This window comes from Myxocyprinus asiaticus, chromosome 15, assembly GCF_019703515.2.
Source record: "Myxocyprinus asiaticus isolate MX2 ecotype Aquarium Trade chromosome 15, UBuf_Myxa_2, whole genome shotgun sequence".
Lineage (NCBI taxonomy): Eukaryota > Metazoa > Chordata > Actinopteri > Cypriniformes > Catostomidae > Myxocyprinus > Myxocyprinus asiaticus.
The window spans coordinates 40,783,077-40,808,311 of record NC_059358.1 but is presented as its reverse complement, the minus strand read 5'-3'; the positions used below and the strand labels follow the sequence as shown (position 1 = coordinate 40,808,311).

The 25,235-nt window shown below is 39.2% G+C and overlaps 2 protein-coding genes across 4 annotated transcripts in view; both read left to right on the top strand.

Annotated features, from left to right (window-relative positions):
- The window catches only part of LOC127452615 (ADAMTS-like protein 4), a 72,013-nt gene extending 69,022 nt beyond the window's left edge, over positions 1-2,991 (top strand). The window contains exon 17 of the mRNA XM_051718226.1: positions 554-2,991. Coding sequence (XP_051574186.1) covers positions 554-684 — 131 coding nt within the window. The 3' untranslated portion in view covers positions 685-2,991. The remainder of the gene's footprint in view (positions 1-553) is intronic.
- Positions 2,992-3,960: 969 nt separating this feature from the next.
- LOC127452633 (CUGBP Elav-like family member 3) overlaps positions 3,961-25,235 on the top strand; it is a 76,590-nt gene continuing 55,315 nt past the window's right edge. For 2 of the 3 annotated variants that reach the window (XM_051718259.1, XM_051718260.1), the window contains exons 1-3: positions 3,961-4,521; positions 5,217-5,467; positions 23,002-23,084. In XM_051718259.1, the coding sequence (XP_051574219.1) occupies positions 5,323-5,467; positions 23,002-23,084 (228 nt within the window). In that variant the 5' untranslated portion in view covers positions 3,961-4,521; positions 5,217-5,322. Of the gene's footprint in view, positions 4,522-5,216; positions 5,468-23,001; positions 23,085-25,235 lie in introns of those variants that run through there. The other variant, XM_051718261.1, reaches the window with a different exon arrangement.

Sequence of the window (25,235 nt, the reverse complement as noted above, 5' to 3'; positions counted from 1 at the left end):
TTTAGGGCTGTCAATCAATTAAAAAGTTTAATCAAATGAATCATGCTGATCAATTTATTGCATTCAGTATATCAATATTTGCCCCAAAAAGAAGACATTCTAAGACCTTTCTTTACTGTGGTAAATTAAATATTAAGTAGACATTGCAAAAAGTTGCTTGAATATCTGTGATGGTTAAAAAATTCAATTCAAAAAAATCATTTCAATTACTAATTTTTCTGTGTAAAGTTATAGCCAATTTTACAACATAGTTGCCATGACAATGCAACACCGTAAACCTCAAAAAGTAAAAACGGCTATTTTAAACAACTTTTCAGCTCAAATAATAAATGCGTTTTAACAGAAGAATGAATGTAAGTGCTTTTATATAATTCTAAGCTTCACATTTCTGTTTAAACCTTCCAAAAATTGGCCACATTCACTTCCATTGTAAGTGCCTCACTGTAACCTCCATTTTTGCTTTTTTTAAATAAAGGGGCAGCCTTTGTATTTTTGCATTTTTTATCGTGAAGATTAGAATATATGACAATAATTATACTCTCATTCTTTGTAGATGAGAACTGTAAAGACAGACGGCATAACTGTGTGATGGTCGTCCAGGCTCGACTTTGCGTCTACTCCTATTACAAGACCGCCTGCTGTGCTTCCTGTACCCAGAGTGCTCAGCGGGCCAAAAGACATTGACCCTACACAGGTTAAAGGACCTGCTTTGGACCTACTGAGATTCCCTTCGGGCCAACCAGAGCTAAAGCTCAGCCAATCAGTGATTTGATCACAAGAGTCAGCCAATCAGTGGCTATATCAGATCCAAATGGAATTCCAGGAGTGAAAGCCAACACGTATTTAACTGATATCAGGATCCCCAAAGTGAAAGTTTTAAAATGCTATATGGGCTCTATAGGCACAACTGACTCCAGGTCTGTGCTCACCTGTAGCTTTCCCCCAATGATGAAGACTTGGATTGTTTAGTACCCTATAATATCAGTGAGGATGCCAAATACTCACCAGTGCCTTTAAATATTCTCTAAACAAATGCACTGATATCACTAGTCCATATTCTGGACACTTATATGAAGATTTTGACAGTTGCATGGGAACAATTCGAGAAGTTGGTTTTACATAGAGATATTAGATGAAGTGTTTCAAGTAATTGCAAGTCAGTCAAAATAATTGGAATCAGAATCACTGTTCACTACATGGTCAAATGTTTCTGGACACCAGGATCCGAAATTGACTTCCATTAATGGGCAATATTTGGTGGTTTTGAAATTAAATGTTCAACACACACATTAAGGTTTAGTGTTTGGGTGCACGCATACTTTTGGCCATGAACTGATCTTCATACAATCTAAATGCAGGAACTGGCTGGGATGCAAGATGCATCCAGTAACACTTTTCTCACTTTGTGTACATAAGAAAAAAAGAAAAAAACTATAGGGTGTCACATAGTCCAAAAGGTTTCAGGAATTTTGAGACAAATACGCTGTACACATGATGTACACTTATATAAACAGCCATTCCCCCTCGAAAACTGTCTCTTTTCCCTTGTCTCAGTCCAATAATTTATACATCAGATAGAAGTACTTTTGTCAGAATGCATAAATGCTACAATATGTACTCATTATGTCTAAATCGTTCTAGAAACAAATCTAAAATCTTTGGCTTTGTTCAGACAAGCAACAAAATCTAAAGTGACTCAAATCTGTTCAGTTGTTTGTTGTCTGAGCAGGCTACATGAAATCCAGTTTTTACAAACCACATTTGTATGTGTTTTTTGGAAATGTGTCAATATGAACGGTCAGATCAGATTTCAAGTATTATTATTTTTTTCATTATTTGGGACATGATGTGTGTGTAACGTCATACACAATGCACAGTAATGTCAGTAGGATATTGAATACACTGTCGGTCCAAAAGATCAAATAGGATAATTATTTAAAATTGGTGTGAAAAAAAAATCTTTGAAATCTTATTTGAACTAGTCCACATGTATTTGTCATTTCTACTCTATAAAGAGGAGAAAGACATTGTTTTTGATCAGCTCTCAGTGTCTGATTCAGTCGTTGTTCCTTTAAACAAGGCCACATGATGACTTTAGATCAGTTTTCTTTTAATGTAAATCAGTCAATCAGTGTTTCATGTATTTTTTAGTATTTGTTCCACGTTTTTTTATTTGTTGTTGTTTTAATTTGTTCCCCACAATGTACATTTGTAAAAGTCCATTACTGAATCAAACTTTTAGAAGCCCTACCAGTTTTAATGTTGTTGTTATTATAAGATGTAAGATATTCTTGTTGTGCATTCCCTATTTTTAATATATAAAGTACCTAAAGCCCTGCCTCTGCTAAATGGTTGTAATGGCTATATGTACAAGCAGAATGCATTTAGGACAGCATTTTTTGTGCTTTGTATTCATTGCTTAAGTAATAAACATGCAAACAGTATAGCATACTTAATCATTTTACATCCAAGGCAACAAACAAGGCAGGACTGTTCTCCTGGATCAAGCTGCTCCTCTTATAAATTCTCCAGCTTTAACCACTAGGCTAGCACAACCTCTTATGTAAATGATTATACGAAAATAAATAATGACAGAGATGGGGTGGATACCTGGCCCAAAAAAAGATCCTCACTCACTGCAAAAACCTCAAAACTTTGTGTGTGTGCATGTGTTTAGTTGTATCTGAGAGTTTATGTACATATTTTATATGTATAGTATCACATACATCAAGATAGGACACAGATACCCTTTAGAAGAATTAAAAAAGAGACTTTTAAATAAAACAACCATTATAGTTATTTGTCCATGATAAAATACATATTATTTATTTATTTTTTTCTGAAATGGATCAGTTACTGTCTTTGGAAATTCAAGATCAGTTTGTCGTTGTTATGATATACATTTTTCTTGCTTTGTTATGAAAAAAAAAAAAAAACTGTGTGTGCAGATTTTATCACAATTATTATACATAATAAACAAATCTAAAGCCAGTCTGTACCCTTTTGTCATCTCATTTGGCTTCCAAATCAGTGTGTCAAAACAATGATAATCCCATATAATTCTATTAATTTGCTTGTAGAAACATTGGTAACACTTTACAGTTTGTAAACATTAGTTAACTGTGTTAGTTAACCATGAACAATACTTTTACAGCATTTATACAGTCTCTTGGTTAAAGGAAACACTTTTATTTTCTTTCACTTTCTAACCTTTCAGAAAAAGTTGAAACATAATGCAATGTTGGAAATAAAAAAGGCAGTCACTTTAAAGTAACCAATAATGTGCTGTTTTTAAAACACATGACATTTGATTTTGTCTCCAATTGCTCTATAAAACACATTTTGGTATGCCACTTTTATGCCACTTTTTTCTGCATCTTTGATAGGTTATTTAGATGTTGTTGTTAACTGATCAGCTTTATCTATAGTGAACTGCTTTAATGCATTTACTCATTGGGAATTAGATAGTAGTATCTATTATATTATGGCTTTTATTCACTTATTTGGAAATGTTTACCATAATATAATTGCACTGATGCATAAATAACACAATAATGATTTGTATTTCTTCTTTTCAGACAAAAATTAACACAACGTTTTATAGAAAGGGCAAGTGTGTGCACAGTTAGTTCTTCTGAATGACAGCAGTGAGGATGAGCTTTAATGACAGTGAAAATGACATCGATAATTAACAATACCGAAGAACGCATGATAAAGATTCACTCAGTTTTATTTTATAGGCGTTCCCAGTGTATAAATACATTAGTTAATTAAAGAACATTAAGGATAAATTGATCATTTTCAAGAAAGAACAAAAAATAGTTTTGGACCATTGTGGTACAGAGTTCTATTTGGCAACTTTCCAAAAAAAAAAAAAAAAAAAAAAAAAACGTTTACTTTTTATTTATGTATTTATTTATTTATTTAAAGCTATTTTATGTCAGAAAATCAAATGGGAAAAATATTCCATCTTTAAAACACAATGCGTACCATACTGATTTAAAAGAATCTTTTCAAATGAGATTAGTGTGATGATGTGATGGCCCGGGTTGTGTTTTTGTTTCTTTAAGAGAGCGGTGTATGTTGACGATGATCCCTTGCCTGTTACATCACGAGCTTGTCAAGAGCTCGTGAGAGGGAGACACCGGCATATGACGTCACGAGAAGGGAGGGGGTGTTGTGTGAGAGAGGAGTTAATTAGAGATGTTGAAACAAGAGTAACCGCACTGATGAGATGCCTATAACAACACATGACAGATGTATTGACCTAATACTCGAAATGCACTGCATTAGGCCTATTCAATATCTTACAACAGTTTATAAGATTATATGATGTTGTAACAGAAATATTGGGCGAAACTGTGACATTACAAGAGAAATAATCCAGGTTTGAAATAGTCTTTTTGAGACAGTGAATGTAAAGAGTGGTTGTAAAGCTGGCGGGAGGGAAACAGTGTGTGGGTCACTCAGAACACAACTCGCGCCAGAGTCATCTGAAGATTTCTCTAATAATCCCTCTAGGTGAGCTGTTTTATCTTTAATCGGTGTGTTTGCTCTTGTTTCGTGCTGCTGTGTGTATGGTGGGACCGTTATCCGTTACCGGAGACGGACAAAGAGCTTCAGAGCCGATGCTTAAACAAAGGATGCGCCCACAGACACTTAACGTGTGTTTATTTACATATCTCGTTATGTTTCGCGTGCAATTACAGGGCAGATGATCTGTCATTATTATGGGAAATTTGTTGATGTCTTTAACTTAGTGCAATACTGGGGGACGTTAGATGCCATCATTGTTTGTACTGGCTATTTACTGTATGATTTGCAATTGTTGTGATTACTGGCAAACGCGCGAGCTATTGTTTTGCACGATTTTCTGCATTTAGAGCAGTTCGAGTGTGTAATTTAATCAAAACATTCTTAATAGTTTTGTTTACTTGGAAATATTTAGTTGACTTCCAATATTTTGTATATAAAAAAGCATTGGCTACTTTATACACAAACCAAGACAAGTGAAAAAAATGAAAGTATGCTACAGAAATAACTACATACACTGTTTATATAAACATATATGACAATTAAAATATGATTACAAGCTGATTACATTAGGTTACGCCAAGTCTACATTAAAAGAATTAACAAGTGTTACATTCCATCAACTCATTCATTCATTCATTCATTCTCTTTTCTCCATCACTCATCACACCCCGCCTCCACAGGCACCCTCCTCACTCTCCTTCCCCCGGACTCCCGCTCACTCTCTGCCCGCTCATCTCGCGTCCTGACCCGGGAAGCGTCTCTAACACTCTCCGCATCTTCGACCCAATGAAGGAGCCGGACGCCATCAAACTCTTCATCGGGCAGATCCCGCGCAATCTGGAGGCGAAGGACCTGAAGCCCATCTTCGAGCAGTTCGGCAAGATCTATGAGCTGACTGTGATCAAGGACAAGTACACGGGCGTGCACAAAGGTAAAGAGACGCTTGTGAGTTTCAGCACCGGCGTGGAGCAGACAGGGATTCAATGCCACCCAGTCACGACTCACACGTGTAGTATAAATAGACCGTGTCATGTCACTTTACATTAGTGTCCATGCGAGTGTGCGATTACAGTGTGTAGCCTACTGAGTAATAGCCTAAAAAATAAATAACGTGCGTAACTTGTGTAGCTGCTTTATACACAATATTAACATTTACTATGTGTTAATATTAGCTAATAGATGTGTAACATGGATCAACCCTCATTCTGAAGTGTTTATAATGAAATACACAAGCAGGGGCAGGAGGGCAACAAGCAGTCTTCTTTACATTATTGATTGCAATAGAGCGCAAAATTCTGGTTCTCAAAGTTAAAATCTAATTTATGGGTTTTTTTTTCTATGGGGGATTTGATTATTAATGATAACTTATAAACCTTTAAAGACAAACCTACCGTGAGCTCCGAGGTTGTTAATCGATATGCTTCTGTTGAAGCCACAGGGGCAATTTTAAGGGGGCTCAGCCCCCAGTGACACTATAATATGTGCACATTTGATGTATTCAACTCTGTTGCATTGATACAGTTGTTTTTGTGTTTACATCATTCAAGCTAGTCAGCTAATATTCATTCAGAATATTGCCATTTTCTACAATAAACACTTATAAAGTTTTAAAAATAATCGAAATTGTTTGAAGAACCATAGACATAGACAAACCATATATTATAGTAACTGTCTATTTATTGGCAGCATGTTTCATCTGTCCTAATCATTCCTTGTTTTGTTCTCCATTCGTTAACAAAAATTCTATAACATGAACCAATCATTTTGCAACTTCTATAGATTAAAATTATATCAAATGGCATAAAAACCTATTTTTACAATAAATATCACATAGGTTGGTTGGTATTTCGTCAGCCCGATCTCATGAAATTTACATGAGCATTGCAAAGTTTTTGCAATACTGAAATTATGTGCTTCATTACACATTTGGCTGCAGTTTCCCAGTGAAATGTCCAGCAGGGGGTGCCAAAACCAAGTGAAATGGTGTCATAATTAGACAAGGTTTTTAGGGTGAATTTTAGATGGAAGTTTTAATGAATAAAACATACCTCCCCATAATAAAACTTTACCCTAAACCTAACCAGTAGTATCCTAAAAGATGAATGAGAGTTTAACAAAACAGACATCCTTACACTAAACCAACAAAGAAGCCTTTATTTTGTCACACATTATAAATATATACAGTGAAATTCTTTTTTTTTTTCACCTATCCTGGCTAAGCTGGGGTCAGAGCACAGGGTCAGCCATGATACAGCACCCCTGAAGCAATCACATCATTTCGTGTTGCATTTATGGCACATTCTCTTTCATGCGCGTTTGGCTGGACTCAAACTTCTGTAGATTAATCCAAAGTTTATCAGATGAGCTACCAAGTAAGCAAATCATATTAGAATAAGTGTGTATATGTAAGTGGGTCTGTAATACAAGTGTTAAAATGTATTGTTCTGCATTAAATTAAAAGTGTTCCCTTTTGTAGGAACTCGAGCTGTGTAATTGCATTGGGACACGCCCTGAGTGTCACGTGGTCTGAAGCTCTTGTACAATCACGCCAATTTATTGGCTGGTGGTGCTAAAGCGACATCCCTAGGGAGCTACATCATGGGCTCCATAAATATTTCTGTTCTTCAGTGCATGATTTTGTCTATGCCCATGTTTGTTCCAACGACTCATGCCAAAGCGAGGACTATTAATCCTCCCTTTTGAGTGGCAAACACGTAAGGAGTCATTTATACAGCATAGATTTCAGAGCAATTTTAATGTGTTTTTTTCCAAACATTACAAGGGTAATGGCTGTTAACAGAATTGCTCCATGTGCGGAAGCCATTTGGGATTTCAGCTTTGTGTCTGAGAAGTTTGGAATGTGAACGAATATCGGGTTCCTCCTCGTGTTTGTCGACCTCCCCCTGAGAGAAAGCTCAAGTCTTGTCAGACATGCTCTGAGGCCTAGCTCGGCAGCCTTTTTCTGACGAACGAAGATTGTGAAAGAGCTACCATGTGCGTCTTGAGCTGTCGGCATTAAACTGCTGTATGAGAGATTTTGATGTTGGAAGGTAAGGAACAAATTGGCCCCTTTGTCCCTATTGTTTTTTTGTGTGTCGTACTGTGAGAATGCACATGAATAAGGCAATAGAGGTGCGGCCTCTGCCTTTCTGTCCGAAACGAACTGCCCGCGGCAGAGGGGGTCATGCATGGGGACCTGCACTGCTATCTCTGCTCGATTTTTCCATGGTGGCATGGATGTTGCTCTTTTCAATCAGCTGTTAAATCTACACATGATGGTTTTGCAGTCCAACTAAGCGCATCACGCTAAGGAATTACTTTGAGCTAATATCGACTCTGTTTGGAATTTCCCTCATGCTTCCCCCTGTGGCTCGCGCTGGAGAACGAGTTGGTCAAGGCGATACTTTTGTTCGCGAGGGTGTTTTGCGCTATCCAGATACTACACGTTGTTCCCCCATTATATGCTGGGATCGGTTTAATGTCTAACCCGTTTTTCAGTACACCAATTTAGCTCAGTTTCCCCCATAATTTACGCTGGCGAACAAGCATTGAATATTTCCAGCTTGAGTTTGGCCTATGCCTCCATGACCAAGGGTCTCAGGGCACATGTAATATAACTCAATGTATGATATAAATAGGTCTGTACAGGAGTCTGACAGGCTTGCTGTGTAACAAAATAAGAGCCCCATACAGTGAACAAAATTGGACCGTATGAACATATCAGTTTCTCTCCTGTTTTGCCCTTTGGTCAGTATCGGAATGAGTTCGCCGTTGTACACACCTCAAACGTCTGACAACCAGAATATGGTTCAGTTTTCCCCTGCAGTTTGCTGGGGAAGCTGACCAAGGGTCTCGAGATATGCATAACAGAATTTGATGTTCATCGAGCACAAATGTACTCAAAAACACACAGTGAACATAAGCACCACCCCATAAAGAAAGCTGGGGCCATTGTGGCAAACCAGTTTTCTGAAATAAACATTCCCCCACAATGTTCATACACTTTTCCCTGTTCAAATACCAGGGGAAAGGTTTATTCTGTCAGCGTCCCTGCAGTAGATACAATTCAGGGTGTCCATCATTTATGCCTAAATACAATAAAGTCAAAAACATTATCAAATTCCCTTCAACCAGCCACAGTATTGGAGGAGTGAAGGCTTACCTCCGCTGTGCCACTGGTTCTGGGGCAGTCGGCAAAAGTAAGCCAAGCACGCCATTTAGTGGTTACAGGTCGCGCTGCAGGCAAAAGCCATGCATTAATCCCTCTGTCTGCCCGTCTGTCAGCTTGGCAGAAGCTGTAGGGCATTTCGAACTGGGTACTTCAAACTATAAAGCATGGTTATGTAATTCAATTCAGATTGGCTCCGCCGGTGTTCAATGGGGTTGTTCCAACAGACGTTTCTGTTCGGGAAGCCCCGTTTTTGGTTTGGGAAATTCACTCTCTCTTAGAAAAAGGAGCAATGGAGGAGATTCCACCTTCTCAGACAGAATGCGTCTTTTACAGCCATTATTTTCTGGTCCCGAAAAAAGACGGCAGCTTGCGTCCCATTCTGGATTTTGAGACATTTGAATTTCGCTCTAATGAAATGTCAATTTTGAATTCTGACGCAGAAACAAATAATGTCACAAGTGCAGCCGGGGGACTGGTTTGTGACAATAGATTTGAAGGATTTTTATTTCCATATTCAGATTGCGCCAAAGCACAGGCGCTTTCTCAGATTTTGGGGGCAAGCGTATCAATTTTGCATCCTTCTGTTCGGACTTGCACCAGCACCATGCACTTTCACAAAATGCATGGATGCAGCTTTGACACCCTTGAGGCTTCAAGTCATCCACGTTTTGAATTATCTTGATGATTGGCTGGTGTTTGCCCACTCTGAGACTTTGGCTGCCTAACATTGAGATGTCATTCTCAGCCATTTGATCTAGGGCTGTAACAAGAGTGTCCTGTTGCCAGGGAAACAGACTCTTTTGTTTCTAGGGGTGGAGCTGGATTCGCAAGCGATGCAGGCGCGTCTGTCTCCAGTTCGCGTTCTGTCATTTTGCCAGTGTCTAGCAATGTTGAGTGGGATGCATTCTCCCTGCGAGAACATTTTACAGGCTATTGGGGCTCATGATTGCGGCTTCCGCTGTCATTCCCCCAGGCATGTTGCATGCGAGACCTTTTTCAATGCTGAATGAACTCAACACAAAGGGACTTCAATCACTGACACATGCGTTCCGTCTCTTCAAAGTGACGCGTTAGGGCTACAGAACTCTGTTAACATGGAAACGGACCCGCCTTTTGATGTCGGGCATTCCATTGGGACAGGTGTGTCACCGCAAAGTTATAACGACAGACGCCTCCTCCACGGGTTGGGGCGCTGTATACGAGAGTCATCCAGCCTACGGTGTTTGGACAGGCCAGTGGCAATATTGGCACATAAACTGTCTAAAGATGTTCACGGTGCTGCTGGCATTAAAGATTTTCCTCCCAGAGATTCAGGGCAGCCATGTCCTCATCCGATCAGACAACAGGATGGTGGTGTTCTACATCAATCTCCAGGGAGAAGTGCGTTCTCATGACATGCTGAGACTGGCACGTTGCATTCTTCTGTGGGCACGGGACAATGTGCTGTCTGTTCAAGCCATGCATGTCCCAGGCCAGTTGAATTCGGGGGCAGATTTCCTGTCCAGACAGGGCTTGATGCCCGGAGAGTGGACATTACATCCTTAGATTATGGAACAAATCTGGAGAAGGTTCGGTAGAGTGGAAAAGGACCTATTCGCTTCGAACGAGATGTCACACTGTCACTTCTGGTTTTCACTCTCGGCCCCGGCACCACTGGGCATCGATGCGTTGGTGCATCAGTGGCCGTCAACATGTCTTTATGCATTCCCACTGCTCAGTCTGCTGCAAGCAATTCTGCAGAGAGTTCGGGAGGATCAGGTTCGGCTTCTGTTAGTGGCGCCATTTTGGCCATCTTAAGTATTGTTTTCGACTCTGGTCTCTCTCCTGGAGGAAATGCCGTGGGAGATTCCAGTCAGAACAGACATGTTGTCTCAGGCTCAGGACAGCATGTGGCACCCCCGGCCAGACTTGTGGAAGTTATGGGTATGGCCTCTGAACAGGGCGCTCTTTTGAATGATGGGTTGTCCCCCGCTGCGGTTGATACCATTTTGAATGCTAAAGCTAAATCAACTAGGAAGCTGTATATGTTTTGCAAGAGCGTTTTAGGGCCGGGGTTGCCCTGGCAATGCTTATAGTTGTTGCCAATATAGCGGCTGAGCATGCACTTATCAAAGGAGTCTCTGTCGGTAGACATTCTCTTGTCTCTCGTTTTATGCATGAGGTACGCATGCTTAGACCTTTTCGTCCCACCTGCGTTTCCATATGGGATTTATCTGTTGTTTTAGAGGCACTCTCGGGTGCTCCGTTTGAGCCCTTGTCAACAGTCACTGATAAGTTTCTGACTCTTAAAACAGACCTGCTAGTAGTATTGGCATTGTTTAAAAGGGTGGGTGATTTGCATGCCCTGTCGATCAATCCCTTATGTATGGATTTTGCACCAGGGTGTTTAAAAGTGGTATTAAGACCTCGTTTGGGCTATTTGCCCAAGGTCGTTTCTACATCATTTAGCTTGCAGACTATTAATTTTCAGGCTTTCTATCCTCCCCCATTTGAGTCAGAGGAGCATGAAAGATTGCATATGCTTTGCCCAGTGCGGGCGCTGCGTGTTTATGTTGACCGTACTAGCCAGTGGCGTAAGTCAGAGCAGTTGTTTGCGTGCTTTGGTGGCCGCAACAGGGGTGTTTCTGTGTCCCAGCAAAGACTGTCTCATCGGCTTGCTGATGCAGATTCAAGTGCTTACGAAGTGTGCGGTTTACCTTCGCCTTCAGGTATTCAAGCCCATTCTACGAGGAGCATGGCATCCTCATGGGCTTTGGCTAGAGGTGCGTCCTTGGAGGACATTTGTATGGCGGCAGGGTGGTCCTTTCTGCATACATTTGTTAGATTTTATAATCTGTATGAGGGTTTGACTCCTGCTTTCTAGGTTCTCTCTGTTACAACAGGAGCAAACTCATAATTTTCTCTGTTTTATCCAGACGCTTTAGCTCACTTGTGCACTGGTATATGCTTGCTACACGGGCGTAGACAGTTGGCTGCTGCTGTTCGCATGGCATGAATATATATCATTCCCAATGCGATTATGCAGCTCAAGTTCTATGAAAGGGAACGTCTCGGTTACATGAAATATAATCCTGGTTCCCTGATTGGGAACGAGACGCTGCGTAAGCTGGCCATACTCTCTAGCAGCTGCATAGGCTTGTGCCTTCCTGCAGAAAATCTAACTCGATTGCGCCAAAGCGAGCGTTTTATGGAGCCCGTGACATAGCTCTCTAGGGGCATTGCTTAAGCGCCACCAGCCAATAAATTGGCGTGATTGTACAAGGGCTTCAGACTACGTGACACTCAGGGCGTATCCCAATGCTATTACGCAGCATCTTGTTCATTCTCAGGGAACCAGGATTTATGTTTCACGTATCCAAGACATTTTGATATCATAACATAGCGGGGGTTGAGTAACAGAGTGAAAAATACATTTTTACAAAGTTATAATCCGCAGTTGTCTTGTGATTTGTGTGACTGCATAAAATAGTGCCTCTAGTGTTCATTTCAACAGAAAACGGCACGTAAAAGTCAGTTTGCAAACATTTATATAGATTAACATTCATTCTAAGAGACCAGGTTGTATTTAGTGGAGTGAACTAACTCCAGATGATGTTTCTCATTAGCTCGTGACTCGAGTCTTTTGAATCCATTCAAAAGATTAGCTCAGATTTGCTCATTTTGGCATAATTCGTTCAATGACCATTTTTGTAAATCACACTTTTACACCGGTAGGTGAAAAGAAATGAAGGTCTTTTATGTGGTTTGATACAGTCATTAAACCATTTATGAAGCAAGTTGTTTACGATGGAAACAAGTCTAATTATATGTTATTAAAATTTGCATGTCTACTAATCTACAAAGATAATAGCAGGGTGTTTATGCATCATAAGCGTTTCCCCACAAATGACAACAAAAGGATATTACCAATGATTTTGTAAACTGCTGTGCATACCTTAAAGCTATGGAAAAAAGACAACAATATTAGCCTAAAAATAATTATAAGTTTCAATAACATTCTGATGTTAATGCAGTGTCATCAGTTACTTTTACTCTAAATCCATCCAGCCTCTTTCTCTCCTTCTTAAACAAGAAGGAAATGAACAACATTTCTCCTCTCCTTCAGGTCAACAGATGCTGATGCATGCTTGTTAACGACTCGTCCATCTGTTGGAAATGAAATGAATGACTGGTTCAGTGAAGGGACATATCCATACAGTGTTTCAAACCAATGATATGCAACTTCTCAGCCCACACTCGAATGCTATTGGCTCGAGCTACAGTCAGTTTTTACAGGTGGGAAAAGCCACCAAATCATTCTCACGCTTCAAACTAGTGCAGTGTTTCCGCTGTTTAAAGATCACACATTTGTGTACTGATTACAAAGTCACAGATTTTTAGGGGGGCTGAGATAAAATGTAGGGGACCAGAAGCTAGTCTGTGTTACACACGAAGAGGTACAAAATCCACCAATCAGAAAATCGCGGCAAACAATGCGCGGCAAAAGAGCTCTGCAGAGACCTAAACTACTTTTATATTGGTAATATACTGTATATCTGAGAAGTTTGCAATTTATTTTAAATATACAGTATTGTTTCTTTTCTTTTAATCAACAACTTTAAATCAACAGTTTTTCCATAGTTTATTAATCAATTATGTCATTCATGATGCTTTAAGGAATTGTAGTCCATTCCTTCATTAAAGACATTAAGTAAACAGTCTATACCTTCTTTTTATTTATTTATTTATTTATTTTTCTTCAAATTAAAGTTTGTAATGTTTTGATTCTCCTCAGAGCTGGTTGGTTTGGGCTTAGAACTCTTTCATGGGGGCCTGGGTTGCTCAGCGAGTATTGACGCTTACTACCACCCCTGGAGTCGTGAGCTTGAATCCAGGGCGTGCTGGTCTCCTAAGCAACCAAATTGGCCCGGTTGCTAGGGAGGGTAGAGTCACATGGGGTAACCTCCTTGTGGTCACTATAATGTGTGGTTCTCGCTCTCAGTGGGGCGCGTGGTCAGATGTGCGTGGTTGCCACAGAGAATAGCGTGAGCCTCCACACGCGCTACATCTCTGCAGTAATGCGCTCAACAAGACATGTGATAAGATGTGTGGATTGACGGTCTCAGACGCGGAGGCAACTGGGATTCATCCTCAGATTGAGGCGAGTCACTACGCCACCGCGAGGACTTAGAGTGCATTGGGAATTGGACATTCCAAATCGGGGAGAAAAAAAAGGAGAAAGTTTGCTAAATCTTTTAAAATCTCTTTAATATATATATATATATATATATATATATATATATATATATATATATATATATATATACTGCCGGCCAAAAGTTTGGAATAATGTACAGATTTTGCTCTTATGGAAAGATATTGGTACTTTTATTCACCAAAGTGGCATTCAACTGATCACAGTTTATAATCCAGAACATTAATAATGTGAAAAATTACTATTACAATTTGAAAAAAATGTTCAGAACTTCTTAAACTACTTCAAAGAGTTCTCATCAAAAAATCCTCCATGTTCAGCAATGACAGCTTTGCAGATCCTTGGCATTCTAGCTGTCAGTTTGTCCAGATACTCAGGTGACATTTCACCCCACACTTCCTGTAGCACTTGTCATAGATGTGGCTGTCTTGTTGGGCACTTCTCACGCACCTTACAGTCTAGCTGATCCCACAAAAGCTCAATGGGGTTAAGATCTATAACACTCTTTTCCAATTATCTGTTGTCCAATGTCTGTGTTTCTTTGCCCACTCTAACCTTTTCTTTTTGTTTTTCTGTTTCAAAAGTGGCTTTTTCTTTGCAATTCTTCCCATAAGGCCTGCACCCCTGAGTCTTCTCTTTACTGTTGTACATGAAACTGGTGTTGAGCGGGTAGAATTCAATGAAGCTGTCAGCTGAGTACATGTGTGGCGTCTATTTCTCAAACTAGAGACTCTGATGTACTTATCCTCTTGTTTAGTTGTACATCTGGCCTTCCTCATCTCATTCTGTCCTTGTTAGAGCCAGTTGTCCTTTGTCTTTGAAGACTGTAATGTACACCTTTGCATGAAATCTTCATTTCAAGCATTGTATAGACTTCATTACTCAAAGCAATGATTGACTGACGAGTTTCTAGAGAAAGCTGTTTCTTTTTTGCCATTTTTGACCTAATATTGACCTTAAGACATGCCAGTCTATTGCATACTGTGGCAACTCAAAAACAAACACAAAGACAATGTTATGCTTCATTTAATGCACCAAATAGCTTTCAACTGTGTTTGGTATAATGGCAAGTGATTTTCTAGTACCAAATTAGAAATTTAGCATGATTACTCAAGAATAAGGTGTTGGGAGGGGAGTACGGTGACGCCATGCGAAGGGCAGACGTGTGAGAGACAGCTCTGTGCACTTTGCTAATTTTTTTAATTATTTTCATGATATAATCCGGTGAAATTCGATACACCCAGTTACACATTTACTGTTTGAGGTAAACATGGCAAAGAAGTCAAAATCCTCGGGCTCTGGAGACATTAAAAGACAATTACGGTTTCAAGATGAAAGCCCAGACAGGCCTGTGGACCGGGTACTCGATTTGGATGGCGCGGCGGGAGAAGGAATCCAGCGTCAACTGTCCAACATGTCGGTGATGTTGACGAAGGTACTTGCGGACTTGGAGGATCTCACTGTAATACGTCGATCGATTACGGCAATGGAAAAAAATTCTCTGAGCTAGTCACAAGAGTGACAGATGTTGAAAAACGAATCGATTTTCTGGAATCTTCAGAGAGGGAATTAACCGCTAATCCACCCGTGACCAAAGTTGATTTGGAACGTGTTCTTGAAAAGCTTGAAGATCTTGAGAATAGAAGCCGCAGGAATAACATTCGAATTGTTGGAATTCCTGAGCATGAGGAGGGAAGAGATATGGTGAAATTCCTAGAGGAGCTTTTCCCGAGTCTGCTCGACATAACAGGCCTGGAAATCGAGTGAGCTCACAGAGTCCCAGCTCACAGATCTGATGAGGGAGGAAGGCCCCAGTCGATTCTGGCCAAATCTTTGAAATCATCCAATAAAGATCTTGTGTTGCACCAGGCGAGGAGCAAAAGAAAGCTTTCTTGGAAGAATTACAATATTTTCTTGTTCCCGGACTTTGCGAAATCAACAAGAGAGAAACGCAATCGGTTTAGGGAATGCAAGAAACTCTTACATCAGCGGAAGATTACTTTTGCTCTGATGTTTCCAGCCAGACTGAGAATAAACACCAAGGATGGGAGCAAAGTATTTACATGTCCCAATCAGGCAATGTCTTTTATTGAAACAATGGGTGAGTAACCATTGGGTGTTTTTCTTGTGAGTGGATTGACTCACTGTACATACTCTGGCTTTCGGAGGAAGCTGGGCACCATTTTTGTTTCCTTTTGTGTTGGCTCCGCCGAGTGGTTAGAGTTTGTTCTGTTTTGTGGATTAACGCTTTTCCTTAAATAAAGTTTTGCATTGATGGAAGATCACTTTTACAATGAACGGATGACCGCAAAATATCTACATGCCCACACAAAGGATGTCTTTTATAAAGTTGGCGGTCTGTGTAAATCATGGGATATACTTTTATGTGGCCTCCAAGTGAATTGACTCTTGACCATCCGAGGAACCGGGATGCGTGTTTCGTTTCCTTTTGTGCTGGTCCTGCCTAGCGGTTGGAGCTTGTTTTGTTAAATAACATTACTTCGGGACAGTTATGGATGAATCTGTCAGTTCCTTGTGCTTATGCCTCCTGTTGGCTGGAGTATGATTTGTGGAGTATTTTTGTGGGTCATTGGAATGATTATGTCATCTGCTGCACTCATCAGCTGGCTTACTGAAGATTCGTTTGTCTGTCCAAGGAAACTGAACGGCTTTATATTGGCTGGAATTTGTTTTGTGAAGGAACACATCTTTGAGACAGTTCTGTGAATGAGTCTACACATTCTTTGTGTTTATTCTGCCTATTGGCTGGGGTTTGTTTTACAAAATATTTGATGTTATGTAATTTTGCCTTACAAATGTGTGAGGCAAAATTGAGCAATCCGATGGCAAAGTTGTCACGGGGGCTCTCGTAGGCGTACATGGACTCTTTGAGTTTAAAGGGATTGACGCCGGTTGGCACTGTCGTGCGCGGGGTTAATGCGCACGTTTTTCGTTTTTCTGTTTGTTTTGTACGGGGGGAAGTTCGGGGTTTTATTGTTGCATTAATGTTGAAATGTGGTCTTCATAATTTTGTTTTTGACACACAATTTATTTTTTCTATTATATCAAAATGTCGAATGTAGGTATGAGTGTACTACCTCTCTCCACATGGAATGTGAATGGGTTGGGGCACCCCATAAAAAGAAGGAAGGTTATTTATTTTCTTAAACGTATGAAATATGATATAGTGTTTCTTCAAGAAACACATCTTTCCCCACAGGAAGCTGAAAAATCTGGGAAGATATGGGGTGGACATGTTTTCTTTAGTGTTGGCTCAATTAAGAGCAAGGGAGTCATTATATTGGTAAATAAACATTTACAATTCAAATTTCTCAAACAGTTTAATGATAAATTAGGAAGAGTCATTATTGTTTTAGCAGAAATTCAGGGGCAAAGTCTGATTTTGGCTAATATTTACGCACCTAACGCGGATGATCAAGGCTTTTTTATAGATCTTGAAGGGATGTTGCAAGCCGCTGGCACCCCTCATGATATAATTTTGGGAGGAGACTTTAATCTTTTGATGGACTCAGTCCTTGATCATAGTGAAGCAAAAGTGTGTAAGCCCCCTAGAGCAACAATGACGCTTCACAGGATGTGTAAAAATCTTGGTCTTACAGATATTTGGAAACTTTTGAATCCATCTGGTAGAGACTATACATTTTTTTCATCAGTCCATAAGATTTATTCTAGAATAGATTTTTTTTTATATATCCAAATCCCTCATTTCATCTGTTGTTGATTGCTCAATTGGAAACATTTTAGTCTCAGATCACGCCCTGGTGAGTTTAGAGGTGTTGCTACATATAGAGAAAAAGAAATCATATAGTTGGCACTTTAATGTATCCCTTTTGCAAAATCCTGATTTCCAACAAATGTAAAAGACTGAAATCAGTGTTTATATGGAGACCAACTGGTCCTCGGTATCCTCTGTGGGCGTGGCTTGGGAGGCACTTAAGGCAGTTCTTAGGGGTCGGATCATACAGTATGCCTCATTCACCAAAAAATCCAAAGCACGAGAACTCGTGGAGTTGGAAGGGAATATTAAAAGTGCAGAGGCAGAGCTGAAGCGCCATATGCCATCTGATGACCTCAGAGAATTGACCCGATTGAAATATAGGTATAATACTATTATGTCACAGAAAGTGGAGTTTTGGTTATTCAGGGCAAGACTGTTATACTTTGAGTCGGGGGACAAAGCAGGGAAGCTTTTGGCTAGTTATATAAAGCAGAGAGAGTCTTTTTCTACCATTCCCTCAGTGAAATCTGCTGGTGGTGAAATTTTTACCTCAGCCATTGGTATTAATAATGCCTTTAAAGAATTCTATCTTGATTTTTATAGTTCCACATCTTCGTCTACTGATGAAGATATTAGAAACTTTGTGGAACCATTAGCTCTTTCTAAACTGAAGACTGAGCAAAAAAACGCTCTTGATTCTGAGATAAACTTGGAGGAGCTTGATGAGGTAATTAAGTCCCTACCTACTTGCAAGGCTCCGGGGCCAGGTTTTGCCGCAGAATTTTTTAGATCTTATGCTACAGAACTGGCTCCACTTTTGTTAGAAGTTTATACTGAATCATTAAAGAATGGAAAGCTTCCTCCAACCATGACACAAGCCCGGATCAGTTTGATTCTTAAAAAGGACAAAGATCCAAGCGAGTGTAAAAGTTACCGTCAAATCTCCCTGATCCATAGATGTAAAAATTTTGTCAAAAATTTTGGCTAACCGATTAAGTAAGGTTATGACATCTCTTATACATATAGATCAGGTGGGGTTTATTCGGGACCGCAGCTCCTCTGATAACATCAGGCGTCTCATCAATATCATGTGGTCAGTAGTGAATGATCAGTCTCCGGTCGCTGCCATCTCACTTGACGCTGAAAACTCGTTTGATATGGTAGAATGGGATTATCTTTTTAAGATTTTGGAAATGTATGGGTTCGGGAGTACATTTATTGGTTGGATTAAGTTACTTTATAAACACCCTGTAGCAGTGATACAAACAAATGGATTAATTTCAGATTATTTTACTCTGAATAGGGGCACTCGGCAGGGTTTCCCTCTTTTCCCATTATTGTTCTGTCTTGCCCTGGAACCATTAGCAGCCGCGGTAAGAAAGGAAGATGATTTTCCAGGGGTGATTGCGGGAGGTGTGGCGCATAAGCTTCTGCTTTACGCAGATGATATTTTATTATTCGTCTCCGACCCTACTAGATCTATGCCTTGCCTCCACAGAATTATTAACTCCTTTTCCAAGTTCTCAGGATACAAAGTCAGTTGGTCTGAATCTGAAGCTTTGGCTTTGACAGCGTACTGTCCAGTAACGGCCTTCCAGCTGGGCGCCTTCCAGTGGCCCAAACAGGGCATTAAGTATTTGGGGATTTTATTCCCAGCAAATTTGTCTGATTTAGTCAGAGTTAATTTTGATCCCTTAATATCCAATTTTTCGAATGATGTGGACAGGTGGGCTTCATTACACTTATCGATGATTGGGAAGGTTAATGTAATTAAAATGAATTGTATTCCAAAATTCAACTACCTGTTACAGTCTCTCCCTACAGATGTCCCCCTCTCTTATTTCAAGCAATTTGATAGCATAGTGAAGTCCTTCATTTGGAATGGTAAGCGTGCCAGGTTAAATTTCAATAAGTTACATAGGCTAATTGACAAAGGTGGGTTAGGCCTACCCAAGATTTAGTTTTATTATTATGCATTCGGTCTCAGACATTTGGCTCATTGGTCACTTCCACCTGAGAGAGCCCCTCCCTGGTTTTGTACTGAAAAGGAAGCTCTTGCCCCTATCTCGCCTCTGCATAGCCTTTCGATCAAATAAATCGGAGAAGTTAAGTCACACCCCATTATTTTGCATTTACACTCGATATGGTCAGAAGTGTCCAGAGTGTTTACTGTAATTCGGATATTTATTTAAATGTAGCCTCGAGCATATGGCAGAACCCTAAACTATGCATTAATAAGTCCCCTTTCTGTTGGTCGGATTGGATTGTGAGGGGGGTTAATACACTCGGTGACCTATATGAGAGTGGAGTATTGAGACCTTTTGAAAATTTGGTTCAAAATCTTAGGATTCCCAGATCTCAATTTTATAAGTATTTACAGCTGCGCCACCTACTCTGCACTGTTTTTGGGTGCGACATATACTCTGGGAGTGGTGATTACTGCTTTTAGAAAATGTCATGAGGCAATACATAGTAATACATGAGTGTATTACTCCCTGCTAATTCAGTCTGGGGGACGGAGCTTTAAATTCCCTCAAAAGATTATGGGAGGAAGATTTAAATTTGGTTTTGGAGGAGGGAGTGTGGGCTAGGATTCTTAGAAACGTCAAGTCTGCATCTAGAGATGCAAGGGTGCGCATTATGTAATTTAAGATTCTACATAGATTTTATTGGACCCCTTCTAAATTGTATAGGCTTGGTCTTAAGGTCACACCCATCTGCTGGTGATGCCATTTAGAAGATGGAGACACCACCCATGTTTTTTGGGGGTGTCGTAAGATACAGGAGTTCTGGTTGAGGGTCCAGAATTTAATGGCCGACGTTTTGGGTACTTGGATATCCTTTTGCCCCGGGTCTGTATTTTGGGTGATGGGGCGATCATTGATGTAGGAGATAAGTACATGAAGAATTGGATCCTGGCCGGTGTTATGGTGGGCAGACAGGTTATTCTTAGAGGATGGAAGTCAGCTGGAGCTCCCTCGTTTCGTGAGTGGTGCGAGGAGATGAGCAGGGTGGCAGCCTGGGAAGAGTTGTCATATTGAAGTCTAGGCAACATGGATATGTTCATCAGGAGGTGGGGCAGCTATTTGGCCTTTTTGGAGGGCTCTCGGGGAGGGGCAGTGGAGGGAGATGTGTTGTTTTAAATGTGTATGTTGTAGCCTTTTTTTTTTTTTTTTTGAACATATACTTTTTTTAAATGTATTTCTAAATATTTTCTTCTGTTTTATTGTATGTTTGTGTGTCTTTGTCAATTGTGTTTGACCACTGGTGTATCTGTTTGTGTTGGGTGGGGTGGGGTGGGGTGGTTAATGGTCGGGAGGAAGGGTTGTAAATAATATAATGTGATTCCATATATTCTGTTATTTTATATATGTTATATGGAATCAATAAACTTTTAATAACAAAAAGGATAAGGTGTTGGAGTGATGGCTGCTGTAAATGGGGCCTATCTAGATTTGATCAAAAATGACTTCAAATAGTGATGGCGATGTTTTTTACATCAGTAATGTCCTGACTATACTTTGTGATCAGTTGAATGCCACTTTGGTGAATAAAATACCAATTTCCTTCCGAAACGACAAAATCTGTACATTATTCCAAACTTTTGGCCATCAGTGTGTATGTATTATATTGGGCTACCAATTTATCAAGTTAGTTTAGTGCGATTACTTGTAAAAAATAATAATGCAGTCAAAAATTGGCAATGAAGCATTCCTTCTGATCCATATGCAAATTTTATTATAAAAGTTATTATCTGAGATATTCAAGCTTGAAGCACATGTAAGTTCGTGTTTTAACAGCCTGCTTCAGCAGTGCGTCTCAACAAACCACAAAACAAAAAAGTGAGTGAAATGGTGTCGTAATCTGAAAAGGTTTTTAAGGTGAATATTAGATGGAGATTTTAATGAGGAAAGTGTACCTCCCTAACCTAAAAATAAGCAATAATGTTTTAAAAATCAAATGAGAGTAAGACACAAAACAGAAATCTTTACTCTTAACCAACACCTAAACCTAACTGATAGTGTCCCAAAAGAAGATGAGATATGAAAAGCACATTTTATGTAATTTCGTATCGCTTCTATGACACTCTTGTCTCACGTGTCAGCTTTTTTATTTAGAAATTTTCATCAAAATAGTGTTTAAATAAATTAATTCATTAAAACTTTAATAAAATGATAATCTAACAATTAATTTTCAACATAATATTGTATTACTTTTTATCAAATGAAGTGGTTTTATACAGCACAATCCAGAATACAGCATTGGAGTTATATTTTGTCAAATAAAGTGCTGCATAACAGAGCATCACAGATGTGAGATATTTCTTAAATATAATACAAGTACTATTGATTTATTATTATTAGTAGTAGTAGTAATAATAAAGTGAATATTACATACCTTTACATTAGTGATATATTTCTGCCATACTTTTTTTTGTTTTGTTTAAATTGAGCTTTAATTTTGGCTGAGCTTTTATTTTGAAGTGTTTCTGTGTTCTGATGGTAGCTTTTCAGTCCGGAAAAGCCGGTCACACTACATGACTCAAGGTGATTATCAAACCTCAAAAGGCTGCTATTTAATTAAATAAGTATGTACTCTGTATGTGCCTCATGCTACAAAGTGAATCTGCGTTATATTCGCTATCATCTGCTACAAACAAAGTGTGTGATGCTCATTACTGTGTTTTCCCTGTATGAGCCACGGAGGAGCCTTAAAAATATGAGCAGCTGACGTCAGCACAACACTGTCTCCACACATTCACTAGTGCTCACATTTGAAGTGCACAGCACATGCAAACTATATATTTATCTCATTAGATCTTAGCTTTTGCGGTTAAATAATCACACTAGGACATAATGTGATTTTAATTTGCATGCTGAATGTTTACGTACTGACATTCATACGTCAGATTTTATCAGTTTTTGGGATCAAAGCACTTTTACAAGCACTAGTACGAGTACATGAGTGCGGTATTGGACCCGATTCCGATACCAGTACTGGTGTCGGGACATCCCTAAATAATACAATCATTAAAATGTATTGTTTTCATCTGATGCATTATAGTAAAAGTGTTTCAATATCATAGCATAGCAGTGTGAGTAATAGTGTGAAAAAATAAGTGTTTATAAAGTCATTGTCAGCCTTTGTACTTGTGATATGTGTGAAAGTGAATAAAATGCACAGTTGTTGTAGTGCCTCAAGTGTTAATTTCACCAGGAAACTGCAGCGAAACGTGGAATTCGGCACGTAAAAGTCAGTTTGCAAAAAGGTAGTTACTGTATAGTAATGCTAACATGAGACTAGGTTGTTAACAACACTTCCTGTCAAGAAATACTAACAGTCTCTCTTTATCTCTCTTAGGATGTGCTTTTCTGACATATTGTGCACGGGAGTCAGCCCTTAAAGCACAAATTGCTCTTCACGAACAGAAAACCCTGCCAGGAGTGAGTCCATTCTCTGTGTGTATGTGTGTGTGTGTGTGTGTGTGTGTGTTTGTAGAGGGCATGGCAGGGGTCCCTTAACGTTTTTTTTCCCTTTCATGTCCTGCCATCTCTGTGTATGTGTCCTGTACACAGCAAGATTGGGCTCAGTTTAGAGAGTGTGTGCCATTTGGATTATTCCAATGGTGTGACGAGCTGTCGGTTGCCGTGGAGATTATTTGGATTATTTCCTTACAATTTTTCAAGCTGCAGACTGTCTGAAATATGGCATTAAAATGTAAACATCATGCACAGTTATTCCTCTGGCCCTGGAGCGCAGCTCCAGAGCGGATGTTTGTCACAGAGAAGGATTGGAGAGTGATGACAGTGGAATGGAGGGTTGGTGGGGTGTTAATGCAGTAATTAATCCTATTACCAACGTGACAACAGGCTGACCTTTCGCTGAAGATCACTCTGACAATTTTCTCTTCATCCCTATCTCTGCCTACCTTCTGCTGTCTATCCCTCCCTCTAACGCATCCCTTGTGCTTCTGTCTTTTTCCCCTTTCTCTCTTTGGATAGAAAGTTACACCCATTCTTCTCTTTATCACTGTAGTTTGCCCTTCTTTCCCAATTGGCTTCTTACTTGAGTTAGCTTATTTCATTCTTGGCCCTGTTTACACTTGGTATTAAGATGCGTTTTGGGATTTCCAGATTTCGAGGGGAGGGTCTCTGATTTCATGACAGCATACGTCAATCACTAGTTCAGTGTTTTACTGCATGACAATAAAGTGCAAAAAAGTAATGCAATTGAAATTTAATCTAAGCACAAATGCAATATTTCTAGCAAAGTTCACCTTTATTTTGGTGTAGTATCTTTATTGACTGAGATTCAGATGTGCATGCTTCTAATTTGTGTCGCTGTATGTTGATTCTAGGCCTACTGAAGAAGTTCCGTTACTGCATTGAAAAAGTAGTCATATTACTAGTTACTTTTAAGTTCCTTTCTAAAACACTTTTCTGAACACTTTTCCAAACAAATTCAAAATGTTTGTATTTCCTTCTTGTTCATTTTTGCACACAATACATACACTCAGCGCCACACATTTTTCCCTTACAATGACTCGTTAGGGACTCTTCATTGTCAGAGAAACACATGCAGACATACATAATTCATGTTTTAAATGGACTGATATTATTTTTGAAATGTGTGTAACCCTACTAATGTACTTAAAAGTAATTAAAATGTATTGAAAGTCTATTGAAAGTAGGCCTGTTGCGATTATTAAATAATCATCTGATCGCGGTTATTTGATCTAACTGTGGTTATTTTAGATAAGCGCGGTTATTATGCACTTCAAATTCCAATCACATTTTAATGCCCAAATAAGGGAATTTTAAGTAAATATTTAAATGGCATCAACAGCGCGTTTGTGTGTCATTCAGATGAACTCCGAGCGTCACTGAGCCGCACCGCGGACATCAACCAGAGCAGTTCCTGTCCAGAAAAGCACGTGAAATACTTCTCAAGCCATCCGTTGCACACGCAGTAAGCAGAGACTTGTGCCAAACTCCAGCCAAAATATAAACAAACAAATATAAACGTTAAAAGTGAACGCAAAGTGCTCTAGTTTCACTTTAAACAATCATGTAAATGCAAATGTTACTGGTCATAGCGGGTTCATACACACAGAGGAGGAGACGCACTCTTAATCTATTTATAAAATGATGAAATTAAATCTCAAAGGTTTTGCTTCATGAGAAATCAGGGCTCATGAGTTTCATCAAAGAGCATAAAATAAAATGTGTGAAAGTGAAGAAATTAGGACAGAAATATTTTATGATAATATAATATAATATATATATATAATATAAAAATATGAGTTCCAAAAACAACAGTGTAAAATATAAAATTGACTAAAATTAAAGTAAAAGAGAGACATATTTTAAGTATTTAGAAATATGTTTTTCATTCATACGTTTTTAAAGTTTTAAAAGGAAATCATATATCCCTATGTTATTATTTGATATATTATTTGAAGTTAAATATGAAAAAACGGCTTCTTAAGGTGTATGAAGCACATATGCCCCTTAAGAAATATGACAATTTATATGACAATTAATCGTGACAAGTCCTTTAAGAGCCAATTAATCGTCATAGCCCTAAAACAGACA